The sequence below is a fragment of the Vigna umbellata genome, chromosome 4, assembly GCF_029865625.1.
Source record: "Vigna umbellata cultivar VRB3 chromosome 4, Vumbellata_1.0, whole genome shotgun sequence".
NCBI classification, from domain to species: Eukaryota; Viridiplantae; Streptophyta; class Magnoliopsida; order Fabales; family Fabaceae; genus Vigna; species Vigna umbellata.
Window position 1 is genome coordinate 11,965,553 of NC_142168.1, and position 23,800 is coordinate 11,989,352.

At 31.2% G+C, this 23,800-nt stretch overlaps 2 protein-coding genes and 1 long non-coding RNA gene across 9 annotated transcripts; 2 read left to right on the top strand and 1 right to left on the bottom strand.

Annotated features, from left to right (window-relative positions):
- Positions 1 to 127: 127 nt before the first annotated feature.
- On the top strand, positions 128 to 4,594 carry LOC124843003 (uncharacterized). Of its 4 annotated transcripts, none has more exons than XM_047319625.2 (6): positions 128 to 258; positions 658 to 1,066; positions 2,064 to 2,209; positions 2,484 to 2,760; positions 3,264 to 3,536; positions 3,906 to 4,594. In XM_047319625.2, the coding sequence occupies exons 2-6, from the start codon at positions 758 to 760 to the stop codon at positions 4,389 to 4,391; spliced, it is 1,491 nt and encodes a 496-aa protein (XP_047175581.1). In that variant the 5' UTR covers positions 128 to 258; positions 658 to 757; the 3' UTR covers positions 4,392 to 4,594. The 4 variants fall into 4 exon arrangements, with proteins under 4 accessions (XP_047175581.1, XP_087967453.1, XP_047175582.1 ...); XM_088111327.1 differs by having other exon boundaries at positions 134 to 258; positions 729 to 1,066; XM_047319626.2 differs by having other exon boundaries at positions 146 to 258; positions 669 to 1,066.
- Positions 4,595 to 8,614: 4,020 nt separating this feature from the next.
- Positions 8,615 to 11,241, bottom strand: LOC124843007 (uncharacterized). 3 transcript variants are annotated; one of them, XR_015786238.1, is made up of 4 exons: positions 11,082 to 11,241; positions 9,954 to 10,175; positions 9,362 to 9,469; positions 8,615 to 8,815 (listed from the first exon to the last, which is right to left on the bottom strand). It is a non-coding gene; the product is annotated as an uncharacterized LOC124843007 (long non-coding RNA). The 3 variants fall into 3 exon arrangements; XR_007029237.2 differs by having other exon boundaries at positions 8,615 to 8,900; XR_007029236.2 differs by having other exon boundaries at positions 8,615 to 9,469.
- A 3,499-nt stretch (positions 11,242 to 14,740) lies between these two features.
- On the top strand, positions 14,741 to 23,339 carry LOC124842999 (cell division cycle protein 27 homolog B). Of its 2 annotated transcripts, none has more exons than XM_047319621.2 (16): positions 14,741 to 14,937; positions 15,829 to 15,901; positions 16,100 to 16,209; positions 16,491 to 16,537; positions 16,873 to 16,970; positions 17,369 to 17,670; positions 17,933 to 18,088; positions 18,475 to 18,685; positions 19,239 to 19,465; positions 19,611 to 19,676; positions 20,370 to 20,489; positions 21,166 to 21,242; positions 21,744 to 21,863; positions 21,954 to 22,173; positions 22,302 to 22,583; positions 22,695 to 23,339. In XM_047319621.2, exons 1-16 carry the CDS (start codon positions 14,833 to 14,835, stop codon positions 22,743 to 22,745), a joined length of 2,265 nt encoding a protein of 754 aa, XP_047175577.2. In that variant the 5' UTR covers positions 14,741 to 14,832; the 3' UTR covers positions 22,746 to 23,339. The 2 variants fall into 2 exon arrangements, with proteins under 2 accessions (XP_047175577.2, XP_087969763.1); XM_088113637.1 differs by lacking the exon at positions 14,741 to 14,937 and adding an exon at positions 14,958 to 15,263.
- Positions 23,340 to 23,800: the final 461 nt, after the last annotated feature.

The window sequence follows — 23,800 nt, forward strand, 5'->3', positions numbered from 1 at the left end:
ATTTGAAGCACTTATTTTGTTATTATAATGTTGGGACAATTTTTCCAATATTGATAAAAGATGATTTTTTAAAAAAAATTAAGATTAATAAATGCTTTTCCATTTACAATATGATTTGATTGAGAATAAAGTGTGAAGCATAAAGTGAACATCTGAAAGTGTTTATTGCGTTGTTTTCTTAAATCTTCCATCTTATTCCCCTGTCATCTGCTGACTCTTCTGTCTGGATCGCTGGCATTCATTGATCAAGCATTCAAGGTTGTATTTTTAGATGTTATCATCCATTCTGTTCTTCCATATATTGCAATTTCATTCCCCTGCATGTCCACCACGCCAAGTTCATAAATGGGAGATCGATGCAATTGTACTTATTAATGTTTGAAACGTATTCGGATTGCATCCAAGTTTCCCATTTGAACACTGAACAAAAAATTGAAACAAAGTTCCAATTTTGTTTCTGGGTTTTCCTTTCTTCTTTCTCTTTGTCTCTGGTTTTATTCCTGTTTTTTCTATAGCAGATCATAAAGTTTGTCTTTCCCCTTTTGAAAGGAAGAAAAGAGTTATGGTTGAATGTTATTAGTTGAGCCTTTGAAAGTTGTGAAGACAAATTGCTGAAAAATAAAATGTTTGTGTATATGGTACTTACTATGGTGGCAGGGATTTGGCAGGGAAGACATCATTGGAGTGATTTGTTACTTGCTGTTTAACCCTACTATTTATAATCCTAGGGAAGCAAAGCAAGGAAAATAGTAGCAGAATGAGCATTCCACAGGTGCCAAAGAAAAGAGTGGCATTTGTGTTGATTGATGGGTTGGCTGATGTGTCACTGCCAAGGCTTGGATTGAAGACTCCTCTTGAGGCAGCAAAAGTACCCAATTTGGATGCCATAGCATCTGCTGGAGTTAATGGACTAATGGACCCTGTTGAGGTTGGCTTAGCTTGTGGAAGTGACACTGCTCATCTTTCCTTGTTGGGTTATGATCCCAGGGTTTATTATCGCGGTCGAGGAGCATTCGAATCCATGGGGGCAGGATTGGCCATGTCACCTGGTGATATTGCATTTAAGGTTGGTTAAGAACCCTATTTTCACAATTTTCTAAGCTTATTTTTGTTTCAAGCTATTATACATTATTTCATACCACAGAAACTATAACCTTCCTGCATGATTTAGATAGCGGATTGCGTTGAAAGATTGATGCAAATTTTGAGATTAAACCTGATTAGATATTTTTCTCAAATTTTAGCATAATATTGAAGAGTTCTTTGCTTATATTTTGTCATGGTTAGCACAGATAGTAACACTGTTAGGTGCCCTAGCAATGTTTTGTCTTCTGTCCTTGCTTTCCTGGATGCGATGACTTCAGAACAACTTCTCATTTGATAAATTCTGTAAAGGATTCCATATTTAGTTCTAAGATTTAAACCATGTATATGTTGACTGCTCTCTGTTGTAGCAAAAGAAAAAGGATAAAGTATTTGAGATTTCTGCAGGAAGATTATTAGCCCTTTCAGTTGATCTCAAATTAGGGAGAACTTAAAGATAGTTACTTTTGGCGAATAATTTTGCATTCAATCACCATTCTCATTTCTTCATTCAATTTGGGTTTTCTGTCTAATCTCTATTTCTCAGTGATTTATGTATGAGATGGTTAGATGTTGTGGTTTCTTTTTTAATTAAAAAGTTAATCATTGTTTCTTTTGGAATATAATGGTGCGTGCGGTCCTCTAAATTCTTTGAAAATATAGGAAGCCTAACTTTTCGTACTGACATGCTAGATCAAAATCTGTAGTACTTTTGGTACACGGTGGTACTTCATGTCTTTTCAAAGTTAATGTAGGAGAGAGTTTAAGTCTGAACTTTTGCAGCTCTATCGAAATGCTTTACCAAACAAAGTTGGTTGGCATCAGTATTCTCATCAAGTTTCTAAAATTACTGATAAATTTGTTAAATAGATTGTGCTTTCTTTCTGTTTAATGTTGAAGTTGTTAATTATTAACCTTGTCTAAAAGTGAGTTTGTTTTGCATTGTTCCTGTTAATCACTCATAAAACATTTTCCTGCAGTCAAACTTTGCTACTCTTGATGAGAAAACTGGAATAGTCACCAGTAGGAGAGCTGACAGGCACTTTGAAGAAGAAGGCCCCATACTTTGTGCTGCCCTGGATGGATTGAAGCTTCCATCTTTCCCTCACTATGAAGTCAGAGTCAGGTGAAGATGCCTAAGGTTGCTATAGCATTCAATGGTTAATTGTTAATGTAGGTTACCACTTATCATGAATAATATCAAGTTTTCAAGGATTGATTGTTGCGCTCTATTTTAATTGTCTTGAAGTTTTCTTCCAAAATTTAAAAATTTCAAGAAAAATTGACTACTAAATGTTTATTAGTTTGGGAACTCAAGATTTTTGCATAGTTAAATCAATGATTCTTATCTACCAAAAGAATTGACAGTTCTTTATTTGTGATGGCTATTCCTCTATTAGGTATGCAACAGAACATAGATGTGGAGTAGTTGTTAAAGGACCAAATTTGAGTGGAAATATATCAGGAACGGACCCATTAAAGGACAACCGTTTACTTTTGAAAGCAGAAGCTTTAGATGATTCTCATGAAGCAAGGAATACTGCTGCTGTTGTTAATGAATTGTCCAAGGAAATAACAAAAATTCTGGTTTCTCATCCCGTGAACGCAAAACGTGTTGCAGAAGGGAAGAACATAGCAAATGTAGTCCTTTTAAGAGGTTGTGGCATTCGAATTGAGGTCTGTTCTTTCAGTTAATTTCATGGTTGATTCATTTATCTTTCAAGAATTAAAGTGATGCACAAGAAAAGCGGTTTACATATTCTGCCAGTTTAATGGAAAGCCCATCAAACATGCGGCAATCATTAAACAATTATTAGAAACAAAATAAATAACAATAGATTTGTATGTTTTGCAGTTGAGTTTCCTTTGTATTCATTTTCGTAGTACTGTCTTTTCAGTCTTTAAATATTGTTGATTTTATGAAGGAGGCAATTGTGATGTTTTTTGAGTTTAGCCACAAAAGTGATTTTTCTGTGATTTCAGTACTGTCTTATATTTCTTGAATTTGCAACATTCTTCACTATTACTTGGATAAGAAGTTAAATGACAGTTGGTCTGTTGATTATATCCTGTCTGAGACAATAAGCAGGAACTGTAATATGATCAACTTCAATCCAGGTTATAGATGCTAATGTGTGTCCATATGTATGCATTTGATCACTTCAAATTATACATCACAGGTTACACCATTTTTAGATAAACATGGTCTGTGGCCATGCATGGTGGCTCCAACGAAAATAATTGCTGGCCTGGGCTTATCACTCGGAATTGATATTCTAGATGCTCCTGGAGCAACTGGGGACTATCGAACTTTACTAACATCAAAAGCATCGGCAATAGCTAAGGCACTCTCGGCTCCTTTGCAGTCCTGCCCCAAAGTGTTTGTACCTGGAGAGGATGACTTTAAAGCAGGTCGCTCTGATGGCTATGACTTTGGATTTCTTCATATCAAGGTCATAAATTTACTACTTTTGTTCTTGTTATCTGCTTTTACTTTTCAGCAATTTTCCTCCAGAATTCCACTTTATATGTGGGGAGCTTTGTACCATCTTTTTTCTGCAATGCAGATATTAAGTGTTAATTGATTGAATCTCTAGCTTAATGTAAACGATATGATGCATATTGTTTAGTGCATGCTATACTATTGAAGAACGAAGACTAAAAGAATCAAAAGATGATGTTGAATCCAGGAAAATTTAACTGGAAATAATACAAATACTAAGCAATACAATATCAGAGTTAAATCTTCTATCTTTTGCTATTGCTGCTTCATTTCTCCTACCCTTTTGGATTATGCGATGAGACTTTGTGTGGTACTGTAGGCAATAGATGATGCTGGCCACGACAAGGCGAGCATGCTCAAGGTCAAAGCATTAGAAGCTGTCGATACTGCAGTGGGGCAGCTGGCAAGGCTTCTCTGGGAAGCAGAATCATCTGGAGAATATCAGTTTTACCTTTGTGTCACAGGAGATCACTCTACTCCAGTAGAATATGGTGATCATAGTTTTGAATCAGTTCCATTCGCCATATGTCTACTGAAAGACTTTGTTGGTGCTATTGGAGAATCAACTGTTCTGAAAACTTCTCTTGACCCATTTCCCATTCCCACTGTCAAGTCTGGTGAAGACTTGCTTCATGATTTGGACACAAATGAGGGAAGAGACAAATGTTGTGAAGCTTACAGTGGTGATTCAGTTTATGAGCTAAATGAAGTGGCAGCTGCAAGAGGGTGTCTGGGACGATTTCCTGGAGGAGAAATGATGGGAATTATAAAGAAATTCATTAGCTTAGATGAGAAAGCTGCTTAACCATGAAGTTATGAGTCTCATGCTCCATCACTGACATCTAGTAACTTTTATCTTATGTAGAATAAGAAGTTTTGTTTCAAAAACCAATGTAAACTCAGCATAAATAAACTTTTCTTTGTTGTTTTTGTTCATGCTGGAGACACATGAACTCAAGAAACCTGAGCCTTGTTGAATTGGAAGTAAGAAATAGAGGTTTACCTGGATGATGTTCATCTTTTTATTTCTGATTTTTAAAATTAAATGGCAAAATTATATCATTAATTTATGCTAAGTTCTTTATCTTTTAAGGGTAAATCGAAGTTTCTTTGGTCACAACTGGGTTTATTACGGCACTTCTTAATTTTTTTTGTGTACTTTGGTTACATATTTTATAAAATAATAAAATATGTAAATTAAATATTATGCATATGGTTTTGAATAAATGTTATAGTAAAATATGTCAAATGTTCTTAAAAAATACTCTGCAACTAATTCAACATGTTGTGTAGTTATTGGAAAAAATCTCAACGAAAAATTTCAATAATATTAATAGAAAAAAATAATCATAAAAATATTCAAGTTTATGACCATCTTACCGAAGTTGAGGCCGGACCATTGAAAATACAATGATGTAATAGAATTAAGTAAATAGTTCATTTGTTTCACTGTAATGCATTGGAGATTATTGGGAGAATTATTATATTAAACATAACCCTCATACAACTATAGACAATGTAACTCATACTTTTGGTTATATTTATTTTCTATTATTTTAATAATTGTATTTTACTAATAAATTCATTCCTTTAGGAACTGACCAATATGGAGTAAGGAAATATATATATATATATATATATATATATATATATATATATATATATATATATATGGCTAGATACATAAATGATTTAGTTTGAAGTAATTTCTTATTTTGTAATTATAATTATACTGTAAAATATTATATTATTATGTGGTTTTGTCCATAAATCGCAAACCTACCAACAAAATTAAAAATTTATTACAAAGGGTAAGTTTTAATATTTTTTAGCCACATTGCATTTTAAACTATATTATTTAGTTACATGTTCTTTTTTTCCTTTAATTAAAATTTGTCTGATAACGTTTTAAGTAGAACGAACATAACAAATCATTTTAAGTAGAACGAACATAACAAATCATTTTAAGTAGAACGAACAAAAAAAAAACATGATTGCAATATATTTTTGCTAAGGTTAGTAATCTTTTTAATATAAACGTTAATTACTTTAGTTAGAACTATAAAGTTATTTTAGTAGTAAAGGTTAAAAGGGAGGATATAAAATTATTCTAGTCGTAAAAGGTTAAAAGGAGGATGAGAGAGATTATTTAAATTTCTCCTCCTCTTAACATTTGAAAAATATAAGGTTGATTTGGAAGATATAAAATTAGTTTGAAAGGTTTGAAAAAAAAAAGGATCAAAAAAGTTGTAAATCCAATTCACTCCACTAAAAAATTAATAACTAACATTTGATAAAAAAGAAAAAATTACTTTAATTAAGAACTTTTATTTAAATGTGACTATTACATCGTGTGTAATATATATATATATATATATATATATATATATATATATATAACGAGAATCATGTATGACTTATAAATTTTGATACATTTGAGTGATTTGCTTCTGATTTTAGCATAATATGCAAAAGTATTTATTTAAATGTGACGCGATTACATAATTTATTGATGAGGATCATCATTAACACATGTAGACTAATTATTGAATAAAGAAAATATACATTAGACATGTTAAAATAAGTTTAGTGTTTTTTAATCAGAATTGAATGTCAATATATTTCATATATTTCGTTTATTTATCATACTGAGTGTTGTTATATTTCATATATTTCAGCAGTTATTTCAGTTCCATTCCTATTGTCTGATATTAATATGTTGCAGATGCGACAAATACGAAGAACTTGTATCTGTCAACACATTTAGTTTATTTTTATTCAAATACTTTAGATAGAGTATACATTGGTACTTTGTGTTAAAATGTACAACTTAGTTATTTATGTGAAAATTATTTATTGTATTACAAGTTTTGGGTTGGTGCTAAAATCAATTGTTTGTTTTAAAAGTTTTAAACTTGTTATGTTGATTAAGATATGAATAGACATAAAATGTATTTTTTATTTTGGTTATTGAATTAATGGGCATAATTTTATTTTTTATTTTTTTTTCTCAATTTGTAAGTCATTTGAAAGTTAGACTAATGTGAAATAAATCTTTGTGTTATTAAGGGAGGAATTGACGTGGAAAAATATCCTTTTGCACATGTTGATGGTTTAAACCAACGTAAAATGATCATTTTAGTCATATGACTAAGTCCTTTTTATGATACATGTATTTACCTTAGTTCTCAAAGTGGTATATAATTTAGCCTAAATAATTGGCTAAAAAAGAGAGGCTATTTTGTAATAATTTATGTATTTTTCTTTTACTTTATGTTTTTAAAACGTAGCTTGCATTGTTAATCAACTAGTTAATGAAGGTATGTTGGAAAAGTATTGGTTCTAGACTTAAAAGTCATGAATATGTAAGTAATATGAACAAATGGATTGAATTAAAAAAACATGATTGAGAAAGAAAAACAGAAAATCGATGAAGAAATGCAAGAACAAATTACTTAGGAGAAAGAATATCAAGAGAAGACTTTGGTTTCGTATATAACTGTAGTTAAACATATTTCTGAAACATAATCTTTTGTGAAATGACAAACTTTTTTGAATTTGATTGAGATGTTAGCATAATTTAATCTAGATATATGGAAAAGTATCATCCATTAGGATCAAAAATAACTTATCTCTACTAAACTATAATTAATTATATTATTTTATACTTAAAAAAATTAATTTATTTTTACTAAAAACTAAATATACTATTTTCTAGTTAAATTTTGAAAAACTAAACTTAACATATTTTCACTTTGGTTAATTGTTTGAGTTGTTTATGAACTGTATTGGTGATTTTTCCATTACTCCCTCATCTGTCATTATTCCTAAAACGTGAACCAGAGAAACGTTTCAAGTTTTTTAATTATAAAATATGAACACTTAATATATTTTTCCTACATTATGTATAAATTAAAAATTGTATTATATATACAAATATATAAAATAAAAATTGTATTATGTATACAACTATATAAAGAGATATAATATTTTATTGTATATATTTTACATATCTTATTTAATCCTATAATTATAATTTTGAATTATCCTGACAATCTAATTTTTATCTAGTCTTCGATTTTCTCAGTTTTATTTTCTTAATAGTTATTGGTTCCAAATCATTTAAGTTTTTAACATGACAATATAAATTGTTCAATAGTGATTATTTAATCATTATCCATTATCTATATCTCATAACTTTTATTTTTATTTTATTAAGAAATAAAAATTGACATGAAATTATTCTGGACCATAAATTTTGAATATCTTGTATTATATAATATCATAGTTAAAAATATAAGGGTTATATATATATATATATATATATATATATATATATATATATATATATATATATATATATTTTATTATTTTTATTTTTTTCTTTCAAATTATTTAAAAATTTATGTTTTATGGTTAAACTAAATTATATATCTAATTTATCTTTATAATTTATGATATAAAAGAAAATGAAAAGTTGTGAGACAAATATATTTTAAAAGTAAAAGGTTAAATATATTTTATATTTTATAAGACTAATTTATCATTAAACTAAATATGTTTTTGCTTTGAGAGCTAGGCGCAAGTTTTGAAGAAAGAAAAATAGGAAAAAGAATAAAAACATAGAGGAAAAACAAAAATAAATATAATTTATTAGAATTATATGTTAATTTTAATTATTTGTTTATAGAAAATATTATAAAGTTATTTAATTTTATTTTTTTAATAAGGTTTGAAATGAATCTAAAATATTTTCCTCAGGTTTAAGAGTAAATTTTTAAATAAAACATACTTCCAATAATTAGAAGATGCTGCTGTGTGCTTTCACGGACCATGAAAGGTTGATAGAAGATGCTGCTGCTACAAATCAGATGGCTACTAATCCAGAGAACATCTTCGGTATATTTTTACTCTTAAACTATTACTGTTTTTTTTTTTCCTTTGAATCATTTTCCTGTAAACTTTTAGCAGTAAAAATAGACTACCAAAATATTTTTTGTAACTCTTGCAGTTGCTAAGAGATTGATCGGTAGGAAATACAGTGGCCCTCTCTTTTTCAAAAAGATAAAATGTTGTAGCCATTTAAGGTTGTTGCTGGTTTTAATGACAAATTCATGATTTCTGTCAAGTACAAGTTACAAGGGTCAGGAGAAGAACCTTTGTGCCGAAGAAGTATCATCCATGGTCCTCTCAAAATGCTGAACATTGCATAGGCATACTTGGAAAAACCTGTGAAGAATGCAGTGGTTATTACTGTACCTGCATATTTCAGTGATCCTCAGCGCAAAGCCACCATTGATGCTGGTGCTATTATCTGCCTCAATGTTGATTGGAGGTTAAAAAGTTGATTTACCATTGAATCAGGACTTGTTTTGTGCATTGATAAAATAAAACTATCATAATTTAGAATAAAGTGGATAAACTCCTCATATGCTTATATAACACAAAAGTCCGTCTAATGTTTAGTGCAACATTATATTTTATAACTGTAAACAACAAAACCAATTTATATTCAATAAATTTAGTAAAATTTCAAAAATTTTCTTTTGAAGACTAAAGTTACCAAATTGAAATAACATTAAAACATTATTATAGAACACTAGTATATCAGTCTTTCAAATATTTTGGCCATAAAAAATGTTGTAACCATACATGCACCAAAAATTTAAAATATTTGCATACAAACAAAACTCCAAAAAAATTAATGAATGAAATAATATTCTCTTCCAAACTTAATCCTTTCTAATTTTGTATACTAAACTACTGATACTTAACTTTAAGCCCTGAAGCTTGGTATCTCACTATATTAAAAGAAATTGACAGGGGAGATGATCATTCTTTCACATCAGATTTCTGCTTGGTCCCATCAACCGGAGGCAATGTCTAAATAGAAAAGAATGAGTTAACAACATTATATAGGAAAAATTTAAATTCATAGTGAAAGTAGATAACACACTAAATATTTTGAACAAGTATGTGTTTGAATGTACTACTACTACAATGTTTGCATAGAGTGGCTTGAATTTTTAACAATACGGACATAAAGATAAATGTGATGAATGGTCAAACAGATCTAACAAGTTGAACTTAAAATTACTGATGGTTATGTCTCAAAAAAAATTGTTACTAATAATCTCAACTGTGCATACTGTTTTTTGACAGTATAAAAAGACAAGGTATTTCAGATGGTGTAGGTTTTAATCGAGCTCGTTAGCTCCTTATGCCTTGAAATATAAACTAGGCATTAAAAATTCAACCAATGAAAAAACACAAATAACTTACACGCATTGTCATATTAATAACTTGACACTGGATAAAGAGGGTACTAGTTACTAAAGGCCACGAAAAAGTTGGATTTAAAACTTACAAGATTAGGCTTATAGATATTGTGAACAACAGAAGCACCTGCAAGAAGAGAGAAGACAACAACCACACAGGACCAAGCCAGTGAAGGAGTCCCTGTCGGCTGTCTTCCACCACCAAATTTTCCATTCATCCTCACAAAATATTTCTGACCACGCGTGTCACCAAAGCTTGGATCACGCAAGACCTTCAGATATTCAGACACATAAATTGGCAATCGAAAAACCTGACATTATGGTTAAAATATAAGCATAAAGTGGGCTAGGATTATAGGATATCCACAAAAAAAACCAAATTAATTGCACATACAACTCTATGTTAACTTGATAAACCCCAAAAACAAAAGAGACTTGGGCAACTGATTACCGGCAAATACTTAACATAGAAAAGGACTTGTATCCCAAATTGTAAGACTGATATAAATGTATTCCAACAGAGTATATCCCAAATTAAGGTACTCTACACATACCCACTATTACATCCTACATTCACATATAGATCCTACATTTCTCAGACAAGTGCGAGGATGTTGTTAGAAGAATAAGTTGATGAGACATGCACCATGGGTCATAATGGTTCGTTGTTAGAAAGTTAGGGAACACTTAAAACGTCGCAAATATCCAAAGGGTCCACAAGCAAAGCACTATTACATTTCCTTTTCGGTATCTCTTCATTCAATTTTGGGAGAGGGAGATTTCATACACTTCACCATAACGATTCATGATGTAACCATTAAAGCCAGTCAAAATTGCTATTTTCTTCAAAATAAAATCCATTTCATAAACAACACCCTCGTCGATCAATTGAAAAAGACCTAGATTGAGTTTTCTTAAAAAAAATAAAAATAGTAAAACATCAGACAATCCAGAAGTCTAACAATAATCCATCTCACATTTACAAAGGAAGTCAGAAAATAAAAGGAAAAACAAAAAATTCTCACGCCCAATGGAAGAAATCGAAATCCAACAACATCCCGATTGAAATCCCGCTACCCAACGTCCCATAAAGGGAGAACGAAGACTGTCCCAGTGGAATTGAGCAAGAAAACAAAACTGAAAGCTGAAATGGTAAAACGGAAAAGAAAGAAACAGATTCAAGCAAGCAAGAAAATAATCGAGGGTTAGAAACTGACCTTGGGAACGGAAATGGCGAGGGTGGTGGAAGGCACGGAGAGAAAGAGAGAGGTAGCACGAAAGATATGTATATGTATGTGTGTATATATATATATATATATATATATATATATAAAGGCGGGACAACTCCCACTTCTCAGAGCATCACAGGGTGAGTTTTATATTTGCAACTTTGGGTTTTTTACCAAATTTCAAATAATAAATCTCTTTTAACTCTCACAACTATATTTTTCTCTATATTAATAGATTCTAGCAAAGTCAATATATCCTAACTCGGATCAATGTAGCATTTTTTTCTTTGAAAATTTATACACTGTCTTCATCCATAATATCACCATATTACTTTTCGTACCAAACTCATCTATCATTCACAATGTAGCAACATACAAGCTTAAATAAAATAGGAAAAACATGAATTTGACACACTAAAAGGCTCATACCGCGGAAACCGTTGACACTCAACTGCCAATTATAACCTTCAATGTTTTATTAGTGAACAACTTTGATTTTATTGACTTAGATCACCCAATCTACCTAGGTGAATTTAACTCATTTTTAGCGTGAAATACATACATTGTTTGATTCAACACAGACCTTAGATATAGCAAAATAGATTGTTTTGACACAATTAAACCAGTTTCATGTTATCATGAAACAATAATTACTTCGATCACAAAATAATAATTAATAAGGAAATATCGTTATCTACTAAGAAATCAACTTATTAAACACAATATGATTTTTTTATAAATGACAATTAATTTAGACAAGCAAATGTACAAAAACACATAAAATATCTTTTTGGGATTTTATCAAACCATTTGTGTATGGCAAAAAAATCAACATAAAATATTTATAATTTTCAAGATTAAATATTGTTTACTCAACTTTCATGCATATTCATTTATTTGAATTATAATTTCATGTTAAAATCACTTAAGATTATTAATAAATAATTTTTCATCTCTATGTACAAAATTCAATTAAATGTTTCATTTTAGTATGTTCAAATAATATTTTTCAACACCTCAAAAACTAACAATAAAGTGGTAAGTAGTCAAGCCACAGTAAGTATTAAGCATAGAAATTAAATATTACTATAAAAATAAAAAAACATATATATTAACCACACAAATAAACAAAAATTACGTTTATTACATGTAATTTGGATAATAAATTTAGCTTATAGAGTGAAAAACTTATGATTTACAAATTGAAAAGTTAGATAGAAAATTAAAACCATAAAAATAAAAAAGTTTTTTCCTAAAGTTTTTACCAACTACTTCACACTACAATTATGTCTTCCATTCTCATATTCACCTCTAATTCATAAGTCATCTTCCTCTTCAATCCAACGGAAAGAAAACCACCATGATTAAAAAATGAGGCCCAAGAAGGAAAAGAAAGAGCTTTCCAACCCTCCTAACAACCTTTAAGAACATCATTCTAAGGAAACTTCTACCTGTGCAAGTGAGGAATTTCTCACAACCTTAAGGCCTTGTTCACTTGAGTGGATTTGAGGGAGAGTAATTGAGGGCATTTGAGAGGATTTCAAAATAAATTTTTTTGTTGATTATTTGAGTGAATTTGGAGGTAAATGAGATTGGATTTGGAAGTAAATTTTTTTAATCTGTCACGTCAATCAAATCCTACACTAATTCTCACAAACTTTACTTTCAAATTCATTCTCACTTACCTCCAAATTGACTCAAATAAACAACAAAAAAATTTATTTTGAAATCCTCTCAAATCCCCTCAATTACTCTCCCTCAAATCCACTCAAGTGAACAAGAGCTAAGGAAAACATGAATAAATATCCATTTTTGACAATTGTTTTCACTCGAGGACCCATCTCATAATCATCGGCATTAACAGTTAAAATGCGAAAGACAACTCTACTAGACTATCTGACGCCAGAGAGCTGCCACCCAACGTCACCTTCTAATTTTTCATGTCTTCCCTAATGAACCTGGTAGCGCCAGCACCTTTGTTGTATTCTCTAACGCCCTACAACTCTACATGAGATGAGAAAGTTAGCATCAGTTTTTTTCCTTTTTTTTTATTTTATTTTTTTATTTTTATATTATTATTTTTTTACTATTTCTTTCTGAAAAACCTGACAAAAGAGACCAACACATGAAAATAATGGCTGGTCACAATATTACAATTCTCTAAAACAATAACAAATTTCGTCTATAAAAATCTGACTTAGCAAAAAAGAGATAAATGTACATATTTTCATATTCTTCTCCAATTCACATGTAGAATCATCCAATTGAGTCTCCCATAACATTTTTCATCAAACTAATTATTTTATCTCTGATATGTTTAAACCGATGATCTTCCATCCTTACTGGTATGACTTTAAATGATAAGTTGTTTTTGACTTCTACATCATATAAACATGATTACTTCTCAAAAGGTTAGCTATTTATGGAGGTAAACTAATTTCGTAAACTATTGGACCAATTCTTAATTAATACGCTTCGACAAAATTTTAAGAGACAAATTTTTAGATTTCCTTCCATCCCAATGATAAAGTTATTCTAAAATACACATGATCTCCAACCTTAAATTTCAAGAGACTTTTCATCTTATATGTATACGACTTTTTTTTGCATATTTTGTAAAACTCTTTTTGTCTTGTATCTAAAATATTCACATGTTTAAATAAATCAATGTTTGTATAATCACACACATTATCTTATAAAATAATTTAAATTTAAAAGAAAAACAATTATTATTTGAACATATCACACAAATAATTATATATTCAACACCTTATTAAAAATATGCCTTATTCATAAATAAAAATCATGTAACAATATAGGACCTAACATTTACACGATTTACACACAGCTGAATTCTATGATTTTAAATTTAGAATCCACGTACTTTTAAATTATAAAATTTTATGTAACAGCAACTAAATAAGATAATAAATAATAGTCTATCAAGTTAAAAAAATTAAATAATAAAAACATAATTGAAATATATATATATATATATATATATATATATATATATTTTTTTTTTTTTTTAAATTTTAATAAATTATAAATATTTAATAAATTTTAATTAAAAGTTCTCAAATTTATCATATAATTAAAATTTAATTACCCATAAATCATTTATGAAATTTTTGAATGAGTAACATTTAATTCGAAACCTAATTGATCAATATTTTTTTTTTCAATTTTTTTAAAATGAAAATGAAAATGAAAATGGAGACAAGTACATATGTCCTTCGAAACCATTGTTCATACTCATCACAAAGAATCTTTCTATCTTATCAAAATGTTCCAATCATCATAATATTCTTTATATTTGTTTTAATTTTTTTAATGTGACCAGATTTATTTTTAAAGCAACTTCAAAGTAAACCACTATGATTAATTAATTACAGACAAAGGGAGCGTCCATTGTTCTTTTTAACGTCACAGCCATCCATTCAAACGTTAACAGTTTGGTGGAAATTCTAGCTATTTATCATTTTTTTCTATTTAATTTTAATTTTTTTTCCTATATCATTTTCTTTTTGTTTTTCTGTCAGCAACGGAACATTTGAGATTCACGATATGAGAAGGACCAACAACAACGTCACGTGACCTATTTTGAAATCGGAGACAAAACACGTGCCTTACCAATTTCGCATTTTAATTTCATTTCATTTTGAACGGAAACCAAAACCCTCTCTTTTTTCCCTTTATTTTCTTCCATTTTCTCTCTGAATCGGTTTCCGAAGCTGCCATGGAAGCGATACTCGTTGATTGCGTGCAGAAGAGCCTTCGGCATTTCATGCACGCCAACGCCATCTTCCTCTGCCACCGTCTCTGCGCCGAGTTCCCCACCGAGGTACCTTTCGCCCTCTTCAATTTCCTTCAATTTTCTACACAAAATTCTAGAAAATGGAAATGGAAGATTATCTCCCTCCGTTATAAGCTCCGAAAACTTCTCCGTTGTAAGCTCCGAGATCGGTGACTCTTGGCTTCACACCTAGCTATTTATTTGATTCAAGTCCATTTCGTAGTTTATGTAGTGGTAGTTGAATTTTTAGTTCGTTTTGGAGGAATTTGGATTTGGATTCAACTTCCTCTTTTAGCTTCACGGTCTACGTGAACTGCACAGATTCTCCCTCCCTGCTCACGGTGCACTAGTACGATTAAATTGGGTTCGCGATGGTAATTCTAAGCTCCTGGTTTATTTGTCCCTTAATTATACTTGATGTTTTTTGTTAGAGTGGTGGATTTATACGTTACGGTTTTCCCTCTTCCAAGGTTTGAAGTTGCGTGTGTACTGGTTTGGTAACAGTGAAAGGGTTTCTTTTCGTGTGAGTACTGTTTACTACGTGTAGCTGTTTTAGGAAAGGGTTAAGGGTGAGGAGATATTTTGTGCTACCCTTACTAACTCCTTGAATTGCTTACCTTACAATAAGTCTGAAGCAGAAATCAATTAAATAGAAAAAGGTCATTATAAAGTTTTGACTTAGTTCTTGTTATATGTCAGTGTGATGTTTAGACTTTGTTCACTTTCAATTGATGTGTGCTCTTATTTTTTGTGCCCAAGATACATATGAAATGCTCCACTGAAAGTTTTTTTATCCTTTTAACTTTGTTAATTGTTTGTTCTTGTTTACTAGTGGTCCTTTCTTTAGATATGTGTGTGTGTGTTCAAAGTGTTTTTCTGAAGGATATCGTTACTCTTCATAATTTTGTTTGATAACTATCTTTTTTGGATACTGTACAGACAAATCTCCAGTTGTTGGCTGGATGTTACTTGCAGAATAATCAAGCTTATTCTGCATATCACATCTTAAAGGGTATGTTTCTTTCAATATATATGCACCAACCAGTTTTGGAATCTCGTTTGTAATCCTTTTAGGTTTAATTGTGATCATTCCTTGTCTTTCTCATGGTTTTTTAATAGCTAATGATTTCTTACCTCATTTTTTATCACCTCATATTTGTGCTTCTCATTATGTATCTATTGTTATTCATTTTCTTTTTAATTCTTGAAGGGGCGCAAATGGCTCAATCCCGGTACTTGTTTGCAATATCATGCTTTCAAATGGATCTTCTTAGTGAAGCTGAAACAGCATTATGTCCTGCTAGCGAGCCCAGTGTAGAGGTACAAAACATAATTCAAAATATATTTTAAATCGAGAATGATTTTTTGAACTTTTTTAATGGTCTCTTGGAGGTCTTAGAATTTCTTGTCTCAAATCACTGATTATGTTTTTATCTTTCATGCTTTTGTTATCAAAGTTACTATTGTTGAATTCTTTATTCTTGTATGAGTTAGTTATAGCGTGCTGTTTGGCTTTAAGTTGTTTACTATTATAATTTGTCAAATAATATATTTGCTAGGAGAAGTAGAATGACTCTTATGTTATGTTGCATTTTTTGTAGGTTCCAAACGGGGCAGCTGGTCATTATCTGTTAGGGTTGATTTACAGGTTGCTAACCAATCTTACTTACCATATAGTTTTATTAGTTTATCTGAAAGTTTCTTTTTATATTATTTAAAAGGGAATGGTCTGGTTGTGGCTAAAGCAGATTATAATCATACATCTTTATCATTAAATCAGATATAATAGAAATTTATATTCGCATCTTCCTTCTCTGTGTCATATGCAAAAGCTACAATATTTGTTTATTATAAAGACTTTGGATGCTGTAAGTGGAGTCAATTCTATATAGTTGTGTGTTGGTCATGTATGTGTATGTCATGCATGCATACCGCATTTGATACATTCACCCTTCTAAATTCTCTTTGATACTCTTTTTTCAGATACACTGACAGAAGGAAAAGTGCCATTCATCATTTTAAGCAGGCACTATCAATGGATCCTCTTATGTGGGCTGCGTATGAAGAGTTGTGCATATTAGGTCGGTATAATACATTGAACTTGCTCACTGCAAAAACTTGCCACCCTCCTTTAGATAGACAAATTTATGATATCAGAATAACACAATCACTTATCATTTAAGCAGTCTGTTTATGTGATGAACTGAAAACCTAGAAAACTGGCCTTGGAACCTTAATGCTCTAGAATTCATTATATTCACTTTGCTTTTGACTCTTGAGATTTTCCAACATAACCATTTTAAAATTTATTTATGTTCTTATTTTAGTGCCACCTTGATGCTATTTGTTTTGACTCGTGATATCTGTCAATTTATGCATCTTCTAATATATTGATGTTTCTAATATGTGATTACTTTCTGAAAGATTTCCATGTTATTGCCCTAATTAGTTATCACTATGCTGTTTTCTGAATATGCAGGTGCTGCTGAAGATGCGACTGCAGTTTTTGGTGAAGCAGCTGCTCTTTGTGTACAAAAGCAATACCTACATTGCTCGACCACCTCTAAGTTGCAGTCATCAGCCGAGGATTGTAATTTAGTTGACACTAGGCACTCTGTCTCAGAAGATACAAGTCCCAGGCAACTGAAACTTATGCCAGGCCTGAAGGATGTTCCTGGAAATCATCATGGGGCATCTATTTTAGGAGGAACTTCCCAACCAATTAATAGTGGTCTGTCCAACATATCATTTTATAACACCCCATCTCCAATGGCAACACAGGTAAAGTGCATCTAATTTCATATCATGTGTACATATTAATTTATAGTCAATATTTTGGATAAAATACACAGTTTATTAAGCCATAATTTCTGTAATTTTGAATTTTGAAAATGTTTAGTTCGTAAGTCAGAATCAGAAACGATGGTTAAAAAAGTGCCCTGTTATTCACTAAATATGAATGGATGTTGATTGGTTTATTGAATGTGTTACATGCTCAATTTCTTTTTAGAAAATTTGATATTTTTGTTCACCTCTTGTGTAGTTGTCAGGTGTTGCTCCACCCCCTTTGTGTAGGAATCTGCAGCCCAATGGCCAAAACATGAGTACAGTGAATACTGACAGTTCTCCTAAGTCATCAGTGAACTCTACCATTCAAGCCCCTCGGAGAAAGTTTGTGGATGAAGGAAAATTACGTAAGGTTGTGGACACTTGAATGAGAACACGTTAAGAGATCTTAGCCAAAACTCTCCCTGCCCCCAGTTTGTCATAATAAAAACCAAGCATGCGTGTTATTTGGTTGCTTAAATTTTCTGCAGCTTCTCAATATCTCAGTTTTCGATTGTTTACATTATACATTTTAGTTTTTGTGTAATACATGATAGACTTCTAAATATTTTTGACATGATGTGAGTTAAAGGAATAATAATTATGTTGATGTTAAAGAAAATGTTTGCTAGAAAACACACTCAGTTGTTTGCTGTAGTTTGATAGTTTGCATTTTATTCCTTTCTTTTTAAAATTTTTTTACAGTTTGTTCAATTCTTAGTACTTTATTTTTTGTTCTTTTGTTTTTAATTGTTTCAGATTTCGGGAAGATTGTTTTCTGATTCTGGTCCTAGACGTAGCTCAAGACTGTCCAGTGATGCAAGTTTAAATGCTAATGCAGCAGTTGTATCTGGAAATGGAACTGGTAATTCTTCTAAGTATCTTGGAGGGTCAAAGCTTAGCAGTATGGCATTTCGTTCCATGGCAGTTCGTAAAGGGCAGTCGTGGGCCAATGAAAATGCTGACGAAGGTGAGGATGAGTCTTTATTATATCATATGACTTCTTCTATTGTATTGTGTTTTTTGTTATGTTTTCCTGTGTAAAGATGATTGTTTTGAAGCTGTGGTAGTTATTTTGTCATGAAGAAATGCAACCTGATTAATGAATCTGTGTTTGTTTATACAATTTTCTTCTATGCCATTGCCTTTTCAAGGTTTTATAAGCAGCTAGCAATCGCTGGTAGGAGTTCAGAGTGGCTAGCCCAAAAGGGCAATAGTGGGACACTGGCTACACCGAACATAGACATATCAGTATACTGTACAATAATTAATAAATACCAACTTTGAATTAGTAGAGTATAGATAGTTAAATGATTGATATTGATCCTAACATTCAGGTATGATATGTTATATCTATTATGAAATGGTAACATAATACTATTTATTCTACAATTACTGATCTTGTACTGGTTATACTTGCTCTCTTAATGTATGACTCCCAAGTTCTTACATAATATTAATTCCAATTTTCTTATATAAAATATTTTTGAACTGCTAATACATATCCTTTCTTTTATCTTCAGGAACTCGAAACGATGTTCTTGATGATTCTCGTTTAAATGTCACATCGTCTACATCTAGTTCTACTCCTACCATGGATGCTAAATCTTATGAACAAGAAGCAGCAAATTTTCCCATTGGTGGACAAACAGTGAGCGGTTCAAAAGTCATTTCTGGAGCTTCAGAAATACTGACCCTTTTAAGAATTTTTGGTGAAGGCTGTAGACTTGCCTACTCATATAGTTGTCAGGTATTAATTAATTATCATCTTTGGTTAAAAGATATATAAATTTGTATTTATCTATTCATTAATTTTTTTATTGGATTTACGAAGAAAGTAATAATGATAAAAGAAATAGTTTTCTAATCTTTTTGTTTTTTTGTTTGTGAAACAGGATGCACTGGATACCTACATGAAACTTCCACATAAGCATTACAATACTGGGTGGGTTCTTTCCCAGGTAATTTTGGTTACTCAGTTAGCAAATTCTGGTCTTTCATAGGTAGTGTATTGATATAGCATTATACTACATTCAGATTTAAGATGCTATATTCAAATGTTTTGTTGGCTGTACCTAGAAAAGAAAGGTTTTTCCTTGATGGAGTTACTTCTGGTTCCCAACTGGTGTATAGAATATACCTCAAATTAGGTTTCAAATAGGGTAGAATTTTGGCTGAAATTATACTGTCTACATAGTTATTTTCGTTTTCCTTCTGATTGTGCTCTGTATCATCTTTTAATTTTTTGTTCCAATCAATTTCTTTACTGGCGTAGTTCTTCATGGCACTTGAACTATTTGATATTTTCAAGATTCTAAAAATAATGTTGAAATTGGAGTCTAGTAGGAAGAAAAGTAAAAGAGAACATGAGAACGGATAAATAATTAGATTGGATTTTTGATAAATACAAAGCCCAAACACCTAGAGTGTGCTTCTTTTTATGTTGAAAATGATCAAACATCAGTGAGACGATTCAACAAGATGCATAATTTCTGTTGGGGTGCTTTGAAAGTTGTGAATCCTGCAAACCAAACAAATCTATTTCAGAAACATTAGCCCAGACCTGCTTGATTCTTGATGGTTTTTGATCTAGATATTCTTACTGGTGCATGTTACTAACTATTTGTAATATGATGCTTGGATGTTTTAAGCAGGTTGGAAAAGTGTACTTCGAATTGGTTGATTACTTAGAAGCTGATCAGGCTTTTGGCCTTGCTCGTCAGATCATGCCTTATAGCTTGGAAGGAATGGATGTCTATTCAACAGTTCTTTATGTGAGTTTATATTACATTTCATTAGTTTTTGTGATATATCATGTATAATAATCATAGTAATAGTAATAATAGAAGTCCTTTGAATTGATGAACCTGGAGGGATTTAGGAGAAGTATGGAAAGCTAGAACAAATTTTGAATAATGGGTGATGTGTTGCAAAACGTAATATACTAACCCCTATTTATACTAATTATCCCAATCCACAAGTAAGAGGATAGATATGAATAAGATGGATTTGATTTCCTCTCTTGCCTTTGATACTTTGATTAGTGGTTGGTTCAATTAATAGAGCCTCTTGGTAGAAAAAAGGTGCCATTATCAATGATAGCAATATCATGATACTAGGGAGCTGAGGATGAATCCAGAGAGGGAGCTAATTTCACATACTAGTCTGATGCACCATTTGGAGAAAAATATTATAATTAATATCAGCCTGCAGTAAAATTATCCTGCAAAGTTTTTAGTCTAAGGCTGATGTTATGGGCTATTTATAGAAACAATTCCTTGTTTTATGGCCCTCATCCAGGAGCTACAAAAGCACCATGAAAATTAAAACGTTGCATAGCCTTCTAGAGCTATTTTATTTTGTTGTCTTTCTTTAGCTTCGTGCTTCTTCTGTTTAATGCCTAACTGTTATACCTAATGCTTGACCAAGAGACTGTTATCTCTGGTGCAGCACCTGAAGGAGGATATGAAGTTAAGTTACCTGGCTCAGGAACTGATATCAACTGATCGTTTAGCTCCTCAGTCTTGGTAGGCTTTGTATGGAACTTCTTGCTGATTATTCAAAATATACTGGTTTCTATATTTTCCTTTTTAAATTATTTCCTTTAGAAGTCATTTCTCCTTGCTATCATCCATATTTGCTTTACCATAATGCTTTAAATTGCACGGCTTTGTGTAGGCAAATATGCATGTTCGGGGAGTGAAAACTGTGCTGTACTTTTGCAAGAGCATTTGTTGTCGACTAATGCCATATTCCAGACATATATGATAACTTTAGCATCTATATTCTTACCTACATCCATTTAATATATATTAGTTTTCCATATCTAGCCCATTTGTGTATATCACTATTTTTCCTTTCCTTGTCCTATTCTTTTCAAAACCTTTTCATGAAGTATACTTATTGTTTTAACATCAACTGCTATTTGAGAACCATGGATGTGTAGATGTTTCTTCTTTATTTGGCTGTTCTATTACGTTTGTTTTTATTTTATATGGGTTTATAATTCTGGTTGAATGCTTTGACAGGTGTGCAATGGGTAATTGCTACAGCCTGCAAAAGGATCATGAAACTGCACTGAAGAATTTTCAGCGGGCTGTTCAACTGAATCCCAGATTTGCATATGCACACACCCTTTGTGGACACGAGTATTACCACTCCCTTTGTCTATATTATATCCACAAGTTTCAATAACTTCTGCAATTCTTTTTGGTCTTCTAATTCATACCTACTTACAGGTATGTAGCACTAGAAGATTTTGAGAATGGAATCAAATGCTACCAGAGTGCGCTCAGGGTTGATGCAAGGCATTATAATGCTTGGTATGGACTTGGAATGGTATACCTACGCCAAGAAAAGTTTGAGTTCTCCGAACATCATTTTCGAATGGCTTTCCAAATCAATCAACGTTCGTCTGTAATAATGTCATACCTTGGTACTGCTTTACATGCCTTGAAGGTAAGTGTCTCTTACCATACTGCTTGTAGTTAGTACATACAAAAATAAGAACTCCATCTGTCTTTGGCTTTTGTATTTTGTAGTATCTGGTAAACTCTGAAATTGTGTTATGCTTGTATGCTTGACAGAGAAGCGAAGAAGCACTGATGGTAATGGATAAGGCTATTTTAGCGGATAAAAAGAATCCCCTTCCAATGTATCAGAAGGCCAATATACTTTTGAGCTTGGAAAAGTTTGAGGAAGCATTGGAAGTCCTAGAGGAGCTTAAAGAGTATGCACCTCGTGAAAGTAGTGTTTATGCTTTGATGGGCAGGATCTATAAAAGGCGTAACATGCATGAGAGAGCTATGCTTCATTACGGTATATCTCTGGATTTGAAACCATCTGCAACAGATGCTGCTTCTATCAAGGTGATTTGGCTTATAATATTAATAGTTTTGCTTTAGACTGATCAACAACTTCTACGTTTGCACAAACTTGTCTTCATTTTCTTATGCAACTTGAAACTTCATTTTGAACAGGCTGCCATTGAGAAATTACATGTACCAGATGAAATGGAAGACAACTTGTAGCTAGATGAAGTGCAGAATGCTAGCCTGTGTAAATTACCCAGATTTTGAATCCTTGAATACAAGGACTTGACTCTGCTTGTGCTTTCGGCAAAATTGTTCGTTGAAGCAGTATAACTACTTGAGAAGTATTTATTCATGCACTTGAGAAGTATTTATTCAAGCAGCCATCACACCCATCCAAAAGACGGATCTCTCTAAGTGACCAGAGTTTTGTACCGAATCAAATACTAAAAGAAAGGAGGACATGATGTAACAGAGGTGCCAAGAAGCTCCTAATTAACTTGTACGAATAGTTATGTCAAAGAAATCATCATGTATTTTTAGTCAATCCATTCATTTGTTAATAAATGACAGCTTTGGTTTGTGCCCTCTTGGAATTATAACAGCTACCTCTGTCCTACCCTCTTGGAATTATAACAGCTACCTCTATCCTATTATTTGCACACAATTGAGCGAGGAAGCGTGATTTTACACGTAGAATTTTGTTATAATCTCTTTTGTTCTAGTTGTAGTCAATACATTATCCAGCAACTTTGCCAAATTTACTTTTTAACATTTCAGTAATTTCACAATTGGGAGATTTTGTTTTATGCTTTTAAATTCTAAATTATTTATTTTGACCCAGTGGTTTTTGGAATTGATAATTTTTTTCACTTTGGGCCACTTACTATCTAATTTGGATTCATCCACATACTATAGCAAAATAAGTAATTTTGGTTCAGATTAATTGGAAAATTTCAGGTAGGCAATTTATATATTCTTTTTATATTTTTAGTTATCAATGTAATAAATATTTTTATTTAACTATAGTTTATGTCTTTGAAATAGGAAAATATAATTTTAGTAGACTGAATTAAAAAAAATATATAGCATAGTTTTTTAATATAAAATTTGAAGGATAAAATGTAAATTTAAAAAATATTTTAGTCCCTCAAATTTAAGGTAGATAGACATAAATTATATTTCTTTTTCAAGTTTAAAGAATTTCTTTCATCTATAAAATAAAATTTATCCTATATTTTAGAAATTAAAAACGAAATTTTAATGTATAACAG

Coding starts and splice junctions, on each gene's coding strand:
- LOC124843003 (XM_047319625.2), top strand. CDS start 758: ATGAGCATTCCACAGGTGCCAAAGAAAAGAGTGGCATTTGTGTTGATT. Junction 1,067..2,063: donor CTGGTGATATTGCATTTAAG/GTTGGTTAAGAA, acceptor ATTTTCCTGCAG/TCAAACTTTGCTACTCTTGA. Junction 2,210..2,483: donor CACTATGAAGTCAGAGTCAG/GTGAAGATGCCT, acceptor TTCCTCTATTAG/GTATGCAACAGAACATAGAT.
- LOC124842999 (XM_047319621.2), top strand. CDS start 14,833: ATGGAAGCGATACTCGTTGATTGCGTGCAGAAGAGCCTTCGGCATTTC. Junction 18,686..19,238: donor CAATGAAAATGCTGACGAAG/GTGAGGATGAGT, acceptor TTTTATCTTCAG/GAACTCGAAACGATGTTCTT. Junction 22,174..22,301: donor CTGCTTTACATGCCTTGAAG/GTAAGTGTCTCT, acceptor TATGCTTGACAG/AGAAGCGAAGAAGCACTGAT.